Here is a 15369-nt window from a genome sequence, read left to right on the forward strand (position 1 = left end):
GAGGTGGAAATATGGTGGTTCCAGAGCTCGAGGACTTAAAAGCAACTGGCTTTTAGCAGGGTCATTGGAATTATGAGGTTACAGAGGACCAATTATGTGGCAGGGTTCACTTAACATTGCGGCAAGAAAATCAAATTATGCCGCTTAATTCAGCACATTCTCTAGCAGTTTTATTTTACTATTTTGAAATTTCTATACATATTGTACTGTCTGGTCAAAAGTTTCACCCCATTCGTTGCTGGTAAACCTAAATACAGCAGTTAGCAACTAAAAGATGCCCAGTTAACCTTTTTAAAGGGTCTGCCATTGTGTGCATACAATCCTGTGGCTGCCGAACTGCAAATTTGCAGTGGCCCTGGTTATAGAGGTTAAGATCACATAGGATTGTAGTGGGATTTGGAACACTGCACGATTTGGGACCGAAGAGCGCCTGGAGATGGCAGGCTGGTAGATGGATTGGGCACAGTGTTAGTGCCTGTGAGGTTCAGAGAATTGAAAAGGTGGAAATAGAAATGGCGGTAAGTTGGTGGTTGAACTTCCATGGGTGAGAATATATGGAAAAGTTAAAAGCCAAAAAAAGGCACTTACCGTGAGACAACTTCCTTGCAGCGTCCTCCTGCTCCCGGAAGCTTCAAAGCACAGGACCAGGAAATGCCACTAACCAATCCTGATGCTGCTTTCATTCTGTTAACCATTTGTGGGAGTGGGCTCTCTCAGCACTCACCAGCGCACTGGAGGCCTGTGCTTTCTCTAACATAGCTGTCTTAAGACAGCTGGGTTAGAGGTGATTAAAGTGCACGTCTGGCTGGCCTTCGCACGACGGACGGCCAAAGGGACATGCACACTTTAAACAAGTGCACAGCTCCCTGCTGCCACTCTGCAGAAATTGCCCCATCCCATCCTGACATTCGATTCAGGACAGGGTGATGAAAAATAAAATGGTAATAAACTATGTTGTTATATTTTTCCATTATAGGGGGCATTTTTTTGGCAGGGCGGCGCTCCTCCACTAAAATGGAGGGGCCGCCCCTGGTCAAATGGCTTCTGACTTTGAGGGCAATGGAAAACATAACAGTGCAGCTGAGACAAGAAAGCCCAACTTTCAACAGTACATGGAAACCTCTGATGAGTTACTTGCAAAAAGAATCCCCAAACTTTGCATGCCCCCAAATCTTGAGAGTGCTTAGACTTACTTGGGGGCTGGATAGGCTGATCACTGACTAACTATTTTTAGAATCTAATATGGCATCGAGATTCTGCGTGATGAGGAGCAATCCAATAATAGTTTGCTTACTAAGACACTATGACCCTTTAGACTGTGTTCTTTCATTTTATGAACTTGGGGATGTAGGGGTAGGGTGGTCACAATTAGAAAGAGGTATTCTTATAATGTGGCGGATAATGCTATCTTTTCATTATTAAATATAAATAGCATGCCTTAACAAACGCAATGTAATGTTCACATAGAAACCATGTATATTTCAAGTTTTCTGAAACAGACATGTAGTTGAGTAAAAATGGCTTAGATGGGTGCTAGTCACGAGTCTGGAGAGAACAGAATTTTCAGAGGCGTTCATGGACACCACTATTGGCCTGCGCTATCTGTAAGAGTGCGGGCTGTTGAAGTCTGTTGTAATCTGGGGCTTGTAGGCATGAATTTGTTACACAAGGAAGAATGTGGTATTTCGAATGTGAAGACCTTTAGGCAGGTCTTTGGGAGTTCCACATGTTGTCAATTGCTGGAGTTTATAATAGTGTAGGGTTGTTTCCGTTAAAGTTAATGTTTCAATTTCTTGATGGTTGTAGATGTAATTCTGTGCTTTTCAACATAGTGGGCTTGTTACAAGAAAGTAACTTTGAAGAAGAAATCAGTTTTGAAAAGAGATTCAGGGTTTGGCGGACAGGTTCTTCTGGTAACAAAAGTGGTGGCGAATCCACCAAATTCTCAGTCTTCCCGCTCTAGATTCAGATGAACCGCATATCATCTGCCATATGCAAGGTAGGCATTGCAACATACTTGCAAAAAATGACCCAACTACCTGCTGGAAGAGAAGGCACAACATGTTAGGGACATTAAAACATTTTTGTTATTTTTGAAAAACTAATGCCTGCTTTAGAAGTTTTCTTTTGAAATAAAAAAACGTTACTGAGCACCCACATTACACATGGTGGTCCATCAGCAGACTTTCAGTGCTTTAAACAGAGGGTGTGCTGAAGTAATAGACATCTCCTTGTGCCTGGCAGGGAGCTCTAAGTATGTCAGTTAGTATTTTACAAGGGCTGTGGACTAAATCACTCCACTGTGCTGGTGGAGGATGAACCTGCTGCCAAACACTAGATAAGGGTGATAGATGTCATGTTTAGTAGCAGGGTGGCAATAGTGGCATCATTTAAGGAGTTCCTTTAACTTTTTGTATATGACTTTGTTTAAGTGGATTGAACATTCTTCGGTATTGATAGGAATGCTGTAACATTATTCTGTTTGAGCAATGGTGGTGCATGAGTATCTCAGGCTACGTGTATTTTGGATTATCTTGTCCTTTTCATGCCTTCCTAGCTGTATCGAGGATTATAAATTGGGCCCAGACGGGCACTCCTGCCAACTGGTCTCGGAATCGTGCCCTCCTGGAGGAGATTGTGGCCTGAGCCCTGATCTGCCTATGAACACAACCCTGTTTGGAGAAGTCTTTTTTGGGTACAACAACCACACCAAGGAGACAGCAAGCGGGCAAGTGCTGAGAGGCACCTTCAGGTGAGTGTCCTCCAACACCACTATCACCCCAGTGCCTTTCTTATCCACTATAATGTTATGCTATACCACGTTCTGCAGTATGTTGTGATAATATGTGTTGAAAAAACTTTTAGCCCTCAGATTCAGCAATTAAAAACCAGCTCATGTGCTTAGCCAAGACCAAGGTGTCACCAGCTTCCATCACTCTTCCTGTTCACACAACTTACATTTATCATAATCTGGTAGCCATGTCTAGATGAATAAAACAAATTGGCACATTGTTCTAAACCAAATATGTAAGTAAGTTTCTAATCTGTGCCAAGGGAGTTGACAAACATAACATTCTTTGATATTGCTGACACGCTTGGGCATGGTTACAAAAGTGTTTTTTTACGGAGGATGATTTTTCTCTCCATTTTAGCTGGATATTTTCCGTGCTCAAATGCTGCTTTATGTTACGTGATCACAAAGGTGATAATTTACTGCATCCATCTTCCATTCCCTAATTTGAGAAGCACTAACTCCTCAATATTGTATTAACTGTTCCTGGTCTCTGGTGCCTCTTCCTTTGTAGATTCAGGTCACAACATTTTACAGTCTCTCTGAAATATCACCAAAACCATGTTTGATAAATCTGAGTAGAAAACATTCCAGTGTAAGTGTCCTCACATTAAGATTATACACATAATATTAGCCGCGAAAAAGTCTACAGTGAATCCTGAAGATGGCTACCATCTACTTTAGTGGCACTGCTTTAGTTACCATTGAAAAAAGAGTTGGATTCTAAAGACTAGTCTTCACCAGTATAACTATCAACAATAAGAGATAAACCTTTATGAGCCCAGATAAGTAACTACACATCAAGGTTTTGTGAGGTCTTCTGACAGCAGGCCCTTCTTGTCTCAATCTAGAGGTGCTATGAATGTGCAACATGTAAATGTTCCAGAGACCACTAACATGACTAGTCACTACAGGTGTCGACCTTGGGACTAGGTTCGAATCCCAGCCCCTGCTCAACATCATGTGATTCTGGGCAAATCACTTAATCTAATTGTGCCTGAAAAATGTGTGGCATCAGCTGGTGCTCTTCTAATGTGTTTTAATGATCTGAGGCAAACATGATGCTATAAAAATGCAACAAAAGTTACTGTTGTTCTGCCAAAAGGAGGGAGTGCTGTGTTAGATCACTGATTAATGAGTAGTATTGCTGTGGTAAAATCAAATCTACGCCTCAGAACTAAAGTAAGAGAATCACGGGATTGGCCATTTTTAAAATGTAGAGGTCCTAGGAAAAGTTCACCACAGTAGGGCTGTCTTGTAAACTAATGCATGATAGTAGGGTTGAGAGCTGGGCCCTGCCTGATACTTTTCAAAGGTCCCAAGGGTATATGGTCTCTTCGTTTAAGAAAGAGTAGCCATAGATATGTGTCAAGATATTTGGATGCTACGGATGAGTCACAATTTTCAGGCTCCCCCTTTATTTGGCTTTCATTTGGCAAGGTTCTTGTTAAGGGGGCTCAAGAATGATGCTCCCAAGCGTGTGGTGCCATTTATGATTGGCACTTAAGCATAGAAAGGACTAGATTGGATGCAGGGTGTAAATGTTCTCAGTGGGATCTTCTAACGTTTTAACTTAAAAGAGTATTAACTTTTTTTAAATATCACCATTCTAAGTGCTAAAAATAACTAGTGTAGCAGCCCTACCAACTGGTATGGTGCCACTGTGTCATATCATATTGGCTCCCTCCACACGGTCACCTGGAGAGAAGCAGATGTCACATGATGGCAGGTAAAACAAGCTAGAGACCATTGTAAAGAGTGCATTTCCAACTCGTCTTTTGAAACTTTGAACATTCAATGTCAATTAAAGGATGTGAAAGCACCCCAGAACATTGGCACCAGCCTCAGCCTTTGGTAGGGTGAGGGGGCAAAAGTACCTTTTAGGTATTCTCAGCATGAAGTCCCACCCCCCTCCTCACATGGTGATGTTTTGTTTTTAGTTGGCAGGTATGGTGTTACTATTAGTTCATTTAAAAGTACTGAACTTACCAACATTGGAAGGATCAGAGGACGAGTTGGTCTTGCCTAGGTTTGCACGTGTGACCAGCAGATTACAGCATATCTCAACAAGAGTTTGTCTCCCTGAGCCATTCTGCAGGCTAAGTTAAAATGAACTGTTTGTACCTATTAAAGCCGCTTATCTTTACTGGTGATGTCCACGATGTGCACTTCCTGCTGAGAACTAATCATTAGGCCCAGGCAGAATGTTAATTCAGTGAGTGGAACTGGAGAATTTTGACCACTTCACGTTAATCTTGTAATCTTTAAAGCAACGCAATGAGAACGGGAACAATGTGAGGCTTCAGAAAGCGAGATTCGGCATCCCGTAGCGCACTCTCCAGGCGATAAGGAGGACTTTATGTGAGATTTTCGAATGTGGGCTATGGCGAGCGGTGGTGGTCAGAGAGCTGCTTCCTGAGTAGATTTTCTAGAGAAGCAGCAGCAAAATCAATCAGAATTAGCATGCCTGGTGCGTTTGCAGTGACTTTTCAGCGTGAAAACACTACTGGCACTAAAATTGGAGTGTGAGCATTGCAAAACACATTTTTCGCCCATTGGTGGAAATCTGCAGAATCTTGCAGAGTCTTTATGTAGCTCCACATGATTCTGCAGATTGAAATTCCATGAGTTCCACCCAGGCCTACTAATCAGTGCTTAATTTGTAGGAGCGGTTGCAGGAGGTAAGCCTCACGACCTTCTTAGGAGTCCAAGACCAGTGCCTAATTTATGCCAGTGGTTTCTGTTTCTCAGCAATGATACTTAATTGTCAACACTAGCTCAGTTTGCCACATGGTGAAGCTGTTTGTCTAATTTAGAAATGAGCACCATAGCAGCTTATTAATTCAACATACATTAACAGTAACTAATACCTGTGGCCTAAGCCTGTCTTATTGCTATGGGGGCCTAGAATAGTCTGAACTGTCACCATAGCAGTTGTATTGATATTGTCATTGGCCGAGCTAGCAGGGACAATACATGGTGCAAACTGCAGTGGCCTTTTGACGAGGTCCCTGACACTTATGTTTTTAACATATTAAGCACTGTCCAAGACATTCTTTATTATCATCATGCTTCGACCTATTAGAGCAAAGGAACAAAAGGCAAAACAAAGAAGGAGATGAAGATCGACAAACATTGACAAAGGGAGAAGCAGGGATGAAAAATAAACTACAAAAGCAAGACAAAGACACAGGAAGTGGAGGGTGGGGGAAGAAACAAGCATTATCTAGGATAAAGATAGGCAATCTTGGTATTCGACAAATATGGCATTTACAGCACAGGCACCTAAGAAGAGGTCTGTGGCCCTGCACTCATTTTTAGGTATCGAATGCACAGCGCTTGCGCTGTGCATGTGAAATCTATTGTATTTAATATAAATCTTAAAAGGGGCTTGGATCCTGCCCTCCTTGCTTTCCTTGTTTTCATCACTTCCTGTGCTTGCCACTTACTTTTCCTCCGTTTCAATTGGCTGTCACACTAATTTCTTCCATTTACCAATGCTTGTTTCTCGTGTTTGCTGTTATTAGCATCCCGAGGCCCAATTACTGTGTTCATCCGCTTTTGTTTCGGCACCCACTAATAACCCGCCGGGGCAACATGCACCCACCAGCCCCCCCCGGGGCCTAAGAGTCACAGCCTCTGCCAAGACTCCCGGTGTCTGACGTCATCAGGTTCTACCAACGAAGAGTCTTCTTGGCTCCTCTTTGCTGAGCAACAGCGTCCGGGAGCAGTGATGTCAGCTGGCAGCAGCCGCTGTGACAAACCTCAGCAATCTGATCTCCGATTGGACACTTCCTGGTCAGAGCTTTACCATCAGCTGCAGCAGCATGTCTTACCAAACCAGCACCCAAGACAACCGGTTCTAGCCCACAGGAGGGACCCATGCCCTCTCACTAGACCCCATGAGTGCTTGGGATGTGAGGGGCTCCAGTAGCATGGCATTTAGGGCCAGATGTAGCAAAGGTTTTTACCCATTCTGTGTCTATGGGAAAAAATGTTTGTACATATGGACGTTGGTTTCTCTCAGACGCCGTTCCCAGTGCTGTAATGAGTAGGATACAACTGCTGGGAGGACTCTTTGTGTGGCTGCGACGGCCGCGCCTCTCGATTCCTGGGCTAGAAAGGGAGGTGCTACCTTGTTTTGAGGGAGTGAAAAAAAGGTTACTTCGGTAGGAGGTCTGCGTGTGGGTACGTGAGAAAGTCCCGTGCAGTGGTGCTGAAACCGTTTCCAGAGCGGGGATTTACGTGATTTTAAATGGCAAAGGATAACCAAGCACTGTCAGTGCTCGAGAGAGAACTGCGAGGTTTATGTGGCTCTTTGCGAGGAGAAGATTTCCACTTCTCCCAATTTTGTTTTCTAAATCTCCTTCTCAACTCGTGGCAACTGATGGCAATCATATGTGGCACATTTGGACTCTGATTACTTATGTGTTTGGGAGAGTATTGGGTCCGTGCATCTTTATATCGTATACATTCACAGGTAGACTGTGTGATGATGGGATTAATGCTGAAACGGAGCTGCTTGGGGCCTGAAAAAAACCAAAAGACTTAGACCCATATTTATACTTTTTATGTGCCTCATTTCAGTCATTTTTTTTACACAAAAATGGCGCAGACTTCCAAAATATATTTGTATTTTGTAATTTTGAGTCACTTTTGCGTAAAAAAATGACGCAAATACGGTGCAAAAAAAGTATAAATAGGGGCCTTAGTTTCCATACCTGCGGCTCATGCCCCTTAGTCCTGTTTAAGCATGCTATCCTCGTCCGGAGCCTGCTGTGCTCTCGCCAAGTAGTTCTTTCATTCTCTCAGGCACGAAGGTCCAGTGTTCATTTTCTAAAGGCATAAAAAATACAGGACTACAAGCCCCCAAAATTTAAGCTGCAACGTGTACTGGATGAGTTATTCATGCACAACTACAACTAGCTACAACTAACAACAAAAAACAAAATATTATTAATCACATAGGCGAAACCTAGTATATTTACCAATGCTTGTTATTGTAGGCTCTGGAACAATTTCTGTCAGTGGAAGTTGTTGCATTTAAATGAGGACTGACCCATATAGGCACTTGACTTCCACAATCGAAGTTATGTCGCTGTTCTGACTGATTAATACATATACTTGATTGGTAAAGTGCTGCGTGGTGTTTCTTTTAATTGAGAATTCAGAAACCTTTCTGGTACTTTTGAAAACTGTGCATGTTGCGTTTTTATGTTTTTTTACTGCACATGATTACATCCACTTAAGCTGGACGACGTTTTTGAATTACGTGGTCGTCTTTCCTTCGCAAATTGTTGAAGAGAACAGATTGAAATCCGGATACGTGTGTTTGGTTTGGCGCAGACACTTAATTATCACCACAAATATAGTGACAGAACTGATTTTTCAGGCTTCGGAAAGTGCTGCATAGGCTTGCTTGCATGGCGCACCGGCAAAAAACGTATTACAAAATTTCAATAATTATCTTTCATTGTAATTCGGAAGTTAAGTGACAGTTATAAACTGTGGCAGGCGAGGAAATAGCACAAGTCGCCTAAGCAGCAGATTTTAAAGGGCCCGTCCAAACAGACACAGAGGAGAAAGCAGGGATGAGAACACCTGCACGAGTGACATAAAGAGACAGGCAGTGTGGGCTGGTGTGAGAAAGAGATATGAGGTGGCATCGTCATAACACAGCCTTCTGGTAGTGTGCCACTCAGCAGTGCTGGTGGCGGGCTCTTAAGAAAAACCTTAGGGTTCTTGCATATATTTTTTACCAAATTAAGCACTGATCTGGTCCCCTTTAGGCAAGGACTAATTGCTGTATTTTCCTATCCTTTTAAAGGTTCAAAATCTGGGAGTGATTTAGAGACACCGCCAATGGTTTAACCTAGCTTTAGCAGGGATAGGAATTTATCCTAGTAACCAATCAACTTGTCTTGCATGGTGGCATGGAAGGAGCCCAAGGCCTCACTTGGGATGTGTGGAAGTGGACATGATAAGGTGTCAAACACTCACCGGGGTATTGGGCCAGAACTGTGATGGTGGAGGTCGTTTCACTTTGATGTCCTGGGGTCTCTCTTACTTTGGCTCTGTTAACTGGGTGAAGGAAAACTCTTTCTTCTCTTGACTGTCAGGGTAGCAAGGGCGAGCAGTCAAAGGCTTCTCAGGGAGGTAGTGTGGGAGACAAGAGCAACAAAGACAGTAATATATTGTATATCTCGTGCTAATCTTTTTGTTAACAGAAAGTGTTTAATCTTGCTGCAACACGAATAATACACACTCCAAAGGGGGCTCACATACAGGGCTGCAATGTCCCTATCAAGTCTTGTCGGAAACTGTTACCATCTAGGGTGCATGCTTCCCCTTCCTTCTCCCTCTTTGGAGAATTCCCCTCTGATTGGGGTAGCCTCAAGCAAAGGTACAGGCGTGGCATAGGCTAGGCACAAGCGAATATTACTGTTAGTGACACCAAAATGTTAGCTCAGTCCAATCAATAGTCTTTTAAGCACATACGTTCTTATTGACAAAGTTTAGCATTCTAGCATCAAGGTTCCTTTATGCATATTAGGCCCAGTCTCTCAGTTCATACTGGCACCATCCCATGTTACCGCTTTAAAGGTATGGTGATCCAGCAGTGCCAATCTGTGTGGTAAGCAACTTCTTATCCCCAGGCTTCAGTGTCTGTGATGGAGTGATGCAGGCAGCAGTTGTGTGCCGTCCTGGACCACTGGGGTTAAATAGTCTGCTGAGCTGGCTTTATTGGCGTCTACATTACCCTCGAGCACTTGCTCATGCGAAAATTGTACGCTATACACAATGTTTTGGGTGGTCATCTGTGTGACATTTTCTACACAGAGCATTGTACTTTGAGCAAAAGTTGTGTGAAAGGTATCATGTTAAACAAAGCAACAACTAGGTGAAACTCAAATATAGAACTTTTGTGAGATTGCCCTCATCTAACAATATTTTTCACTCAGGCATACATTAAATCTGGCACTTGAATAGTAGTTTGAAGTAGAGCACCCAACAGAGTTTGAGCCAACAGATATCAAGTGGTGATACTTTTATATCTGAGAGATATCTCAACTGGTAAAAAGACGAAAGCCTGTATGGGGACATGCGACTGTCTAAAGAATTCTGCTGGAGCCCTTAATTAGTTAGACTTCCCTGCACCTGTCAGCTTTGGACCGCCTCAGGGATCCTCGTCGCCACAGAAAGAAAAGGATGCACTTCAAGGAGATTCGATGGAAGGGGTTCAATTGTCTCATAAAGCACTTTAGTGGCACAGCCTTACATTCTCTTGTTGAGCGGTTGGCAAGGTTATAAAATCGATGCATTGGTTCTTCACAAAGGTATATCTGCCCTTTATCATTTTCATTTGCTGCCTACCTCTGTTCGAGCATCATTAGCTGGCATCATTACTTTTGTCACTTGTCCTCATCCCAGTCATTATTTTTTAGGCGAATCCCACATTTTGAGACAGGAACAGCACCGAAAAGTATGCTGAAAAACCATACCTACCCATCCCAATTTGATGCCATAACAGGGGCTGTCATACTAGGAATCTCATGGTTTTTCTTATGTCTGATCGAGATGGGGACATGGGAAATTTTAGGATGAAGAGCCACATGTACAAAGTCTTTTTGCAGTCACAAATTAAGCCATTTGCAAATCCAAAACATCTTTTTCTGATGTATCAAATTGTGATTCGGTAACACATTACTGAATCGCAATTAGGGTTTACGACCAAATAGTGATTTGGTATATGGAAGGAGCATGTGTAGGGCATCTCATCCAGATACCAAATAGTTGTAGTATGTTGGTATGTATTAGTGTTTTGCAACCAAAATGAAGTTGCAAAACATTAATATTTTAAGGCACCTCATAGGAAGTAGTAACCCGTTTGCAAATGGAAAGGGATTCTCAAGAGACCCGTTCCCCTTTGTGAATGTTGAAAAAATATTTTTTAAGTATAGGTAGTTGTCCAATAGACTTTTATTTTTTTCTTGTTTAAATGCATTCTGTTTTCCTTTAAGGAAACCAAGTTGCATTTAAAGAAAAACATGCTTTATTTAAAAGCAATTACAGACATGGTAGTCTGCTTACCTCAGTAGGCCACCATCGCTGTGATGGCTGTGATTCCTAGTGGGTCATGATTTGCGACCTACCTCACTAATATTCATGAGGTAGGTCAAATTGCTACCCACTATGAATCAGTAATTTGCAAACTGATCTATTAGTAGATAGGCCATTTCACAAATTACCACACTGGTCGCAGAAATACTGGTCACTGACTCAGAGCAGAATGCAACACCATTATGGATGCCTTTTCATGGTATCCTTCTGTTTTTATAGTTGAGCAAGAAGTGAGAATGCATACAATCTTTAAAGAAAAGAACCACTCTTTTTACTTTTTATAGAAACATTCTTCTTGATTTTGTGGAAAAAACATCTTAGCAGCAGCCCTCCAGATGACAACAATCATCCTTTAAATTAAATAAAACCAGAGGGAAATGGTTTAATGACTGGAATTTCCAAAAACAGAAACATGAGCCTCTTTGGAAACACAAATCTTGACAATGATGGAGGTTGTTTCAGATTGCTGGTGGGAGGATGAATTCACCATTTTGCAAAGGCCTAGGAATAATCTGCCTCTGAGACAAGTGGTGAAGGGAGGCTATGCCATTGAGAGTCTAATTTTTCGTCTTGACAAAGGATTCTGACCTACCCATGGATCTATGTTCAAACAAGAGGTCACCATTTTCATTATCCCTTCTGTATCTAATACAGAGAGGGACCAATATTCCAGTCACTGAGATGGAGAAAGGCTTGGGTTTTTACTCAATCATTGTTCTAGTGCATAGGGTGTCAGAGGGATTCAGGATAGTGATAGTCTTAAAAAAACAATGGGTTCTGACAAAGATCTTCAAGATTGTAACTCTACAACGGACAATTCCATCGATTCAGCCAGGAGATTTCATGATAATGTGAAAATTGTGGAATGCGTAGTTTTATATTTCAATAGTGAAGCACCATCAATGCGTGCTCAGATTTTATGTTCAAGAAAATCATTATCAGGTGCTTCTTGTTGGCGTGAAGTCTTTCCCTTGAGTTTTCATGAAGATAATGCAGTAGTACTGGCATCTCTTCATCTTCAGGTGTGGGCTCAGGATGAATAGCTTCTTTGTGCGCCATCAGTGAGGAGATGGTGAAAGGCCTGAAGATGGTAAAAGTCTATTTATTGCAACACTGGTCTTTGGTTAATACATCAAAATGTCAAATGTTGCCATCAGAAAACCAAATGTTTATTGCAGCACACTTCAGGATGGTTCCACAAAAAGTGGCCTGGTATCAACCCTTCTAAAGAAGGAATTAGCCCTAGGGAAGATACGGCAGAAGGTGCAGGATATATGTCACCATGCATCTTCACAGTGTCATGGGCATGTCTGCATTAATAGTAGTTGTTAAACGATTTTCAAACGCATTGGAAGCCAGCATTCGAATACTTTAATTATTTGGTTCCAGCCATACAGGAGATCAGGCACTCTCTTCACTGGTGGATATATCATATCTCCTTAAAAAAGACCCCCCTCTAACCAGAGCCTTGGAAAGTGATGACGACAGATGCTTGTTGCTTCAAATGTGGGGCATACTGAATGATCTATCAACATGGTCTTGTTGGTCCACAGTAAATAGTCCAACTCAAGTAAAATGATGGCAGTATTCCAAGCTCTTCATTTTTTACTTCAACAAATTCAAAATCATCATGAATTTGTGATCCAAACAACATGGTGACTGTCACTTATAGTAGTCATGTTCTCCATTTCTAAGAGGTTTGCCAGCTCAGTTTGGAAGAGAGGGTGGAGAGTAATTTTCAATTGTTTAAATCTTTCCAGGTGAAGGGTACAGATAATGTTAAGGCAGATTCCTCAAGCATCATTTTGACATCTTCCTAGGATCTCCCTATAGCTGGTCTTTCAGGAAATATGTCAAAGGTTCAGGACACTCATCAAGTGCTTATATTTTGCTCCTGTAATCAGACAGAAGGTGCATGCCATGTCTGTCGACTGTCCTCAGAAACTCCTGGATGCTTTTCATCCCTTTCCATCAATTTCTAATGTCCTAGCCTGCCTACAGGGGCCAACAAATTGATAGTAATAGAGTTTCACTTTTGTCCGGATAAGTCATGGTTTTCTCTCCTTCACAGAATGTTCATTTGCCAGAGTTGGCAGATTCTAATTAGTCTGACCCATTTACATTAGCTGGAAAGCTTGCAGTTCATAACGTTCTGCTTGTCCTTTAAGAAGTTGAAAGCAAAGGGTTGGAAAATAAAGGGTTGTCTCATCGTCTAGCAGACGCCATACAAAAATCTAATATGCCTTCAGCTTGAAATCTTATTCTCCCTACTGAGGTTCTTTTCAAAGATGGTGTACTGATTATTCTAGTTCCCCTTTGCAGTGTCTGTTTTTCTTGGCCTTACAATACCTGTGGGAAGATTTTCATTAGTATCTGGCAATCTTAACACTATGGGCTCAATGGGCAGTTGTAAAAGCTTTCGAAGTATATTGGGTCAATACACAAGAAGGGGAGGTTTTGGTGGCCCATTTGCCGAAGAATTTAACTGTATCTCATCTTATGTACTGCATTCGACCCCTCCAAGGCACCTTGAGTTGGTTTTGAAAGCTTTTCATCTTTTTGAACTACTGATATAGACTTTAAATTGTGATGATTATGTTTGCAGAGTGGGAGAACTAGGAGCTCTTTTTGCCATGCCCCTTTTCTAGATAATGGGATGATTTTAAGTACAGATTCTATGTTAGTCCCAAAAGTGCCCTCTGTAACAAATTGAGAGTCAGAAAAATGTTTCACTATTTTTCCCGTTCTATGTTGTTTATAGAGCAGGAGTTATGACGTGGCTATTTTAGTTATTTACTCAGTTCTAAAGACTTATGACTTTTAGACTACTTATTTGTAGCCACTGGTGCATCAAAGCAAGATTGTAAGGCTTTTTCTTTCATGAAACGTAGATGGATCAGAATATAATAGAATGTGACCAACTCTTTTCCAAAATGCCCACTCTTGACTGGGATCCAGGGTAAATCCTCCATGACATTAGCTGCATCATGGGCAAAAGTGATGGGTGTGCCTATTGCTGAAATCAGTAGGCTAATACTTGGTCATTAGTGATTACTTTAGTTTTATACACCATTATAGACTAAATTGTATGGAGAATAAAGGAAAAAACTTTGGTATGGGGTTCTTGGTTCTATCCTGTCATGAAATATTTTTAAATTATGATGCACTGAGGTTCTGGATTAACTGATATGTTGCACACCTTTTCTTTTATTGGGGTCGGAGCCTATGTATTGACTTGGGTATTCCTCATATGTAAGAACCGAGACAAGACAAAGGGCATTGACTGATGGCCTAATTACTTACCCGTAATCTTAATTATTCTTAGTCCTAATAGTCCTTGTAACTGTCATTACTCCTGCACTCACATCCTGAGAATTTCCAACCTTTGACAAATGGCTTGTGTTAAAGGAGGATGCTGGTTCTCAGGTGTGATGGACTGAGCTGGCTTTAGAGCATGCTTTACTATGAGAGGAAGGATACATCTCATATGTAATGACTGGGACAAGGAGAAGTAGGGCTAAGAGTAATGGAGATTTCGGATCAGTAATCAGAGCATTGAGCACCTACAACATAGATATGACCAGAAGCAGTGTATTGATGCCTTTCTCTGCTGCTGTTTATTTGCACCAGATCCTGTGTCAGCCTAGTCACACATAAAAGTCACTGAATGACTTTCTGGAGATCACCAGTCCTGGTCTCTTCGAGGATTACATGCTAACACAACAGAGCTATATCAGTAGATCATGGCTCGGACACCTGAAACGCTCAAGTTCTAGATTGGTTCACATTATATATTCAGTGATAATTATTGTGAAAAGATTAAAGGTCTTATAAAGCAATGTTTTTCATGAAATTGACGTTGGCCATTTTTCTTTATTAAACAATATTTTTCTTGAAACATATATACTGAATGAACTAAGTAGTGGATAAATTATGAAAAACAGAAAGAAGTTTTTAAAACACTGAAAATAGTACTACCAACTTGAATTCGGAGGTCTAGTAACTGCTTTCTTTCTAAAAGTATACTTACACTTGACACTATTTGAAGCACATAGGGGGTCATTCTGACCACCACGGGAGCACTGCCAACAGGCTGGCGGTGCTCCCAAGGGCATTCTGACCGCGGCGGTTCAGCCGCGGTCAGAAAGGGTAAACCGGCGGTCTCCCGCCGGTTTACCGCTGCCCCATTGAATCCTCCATGGCGGCGGAGCGCGCTCCGCCGCCATAGGGATTCAGACACCCCCTACCGCCATCCTGTTCATGGCGGGAAACCCGCCATGAACAGGATGGCGGTAGGGGGTGCCGCGGGGCCCCCGTAAGAGGGCCCCACAAAGTATTTCAGTGTCTGCTTTGCAGACACTGAAATACGCGACGGGTGCAACTGCACCCGTCGCACCCCTGCAACTACGCCGGCTCAATTCTGAGCCGGCGTCCTCGTTGCAGGGGCATTTCCGCTG

At 42.2% G+C, this 15369-nt stretch overlaps 1 protein-coding gene across 3 annotated transcripts in view; it reads left to right on the forward strand.

Annotated features, from left to right (window-relative positions):
• The window catches only part of ASTN1 (astrotactin 1), a 536836-nt gene that overhangs the window by 400790 nt on the left and 120677 nt on the right, over positions 1–15369 (forward strand). For all 3 annotated transcript variants that reach the window (XM_069231561.1, XM_069231562.1, XM_069231563.1), the window contains one exon: positions 2558–2752. In XM_069231561.1, coding sequence (XP_069087662.1) covers positions 2558–2752 — 195 coding nt within the window. The remainder of the gene's footprint in view (positions 1–2557; positions 2753–15369) is intronic.

This window comes from Pleurodeles waltl, chromosome 4_2, assembly GCF_031143425.1.
Source record: "Pleurodeles waltl isolate 20211129_DDA chromosome 4_2, aPleWal1.hap1.20221129, whole genome shotgun sequence".
In the NCBI taxonomy this organism is placed as follows: Eukaryota; Metazoa; Chordata; class Amphibia; order Caudata; family Salamandridae; genus Pleurodeles; species Pleurodeles waltl.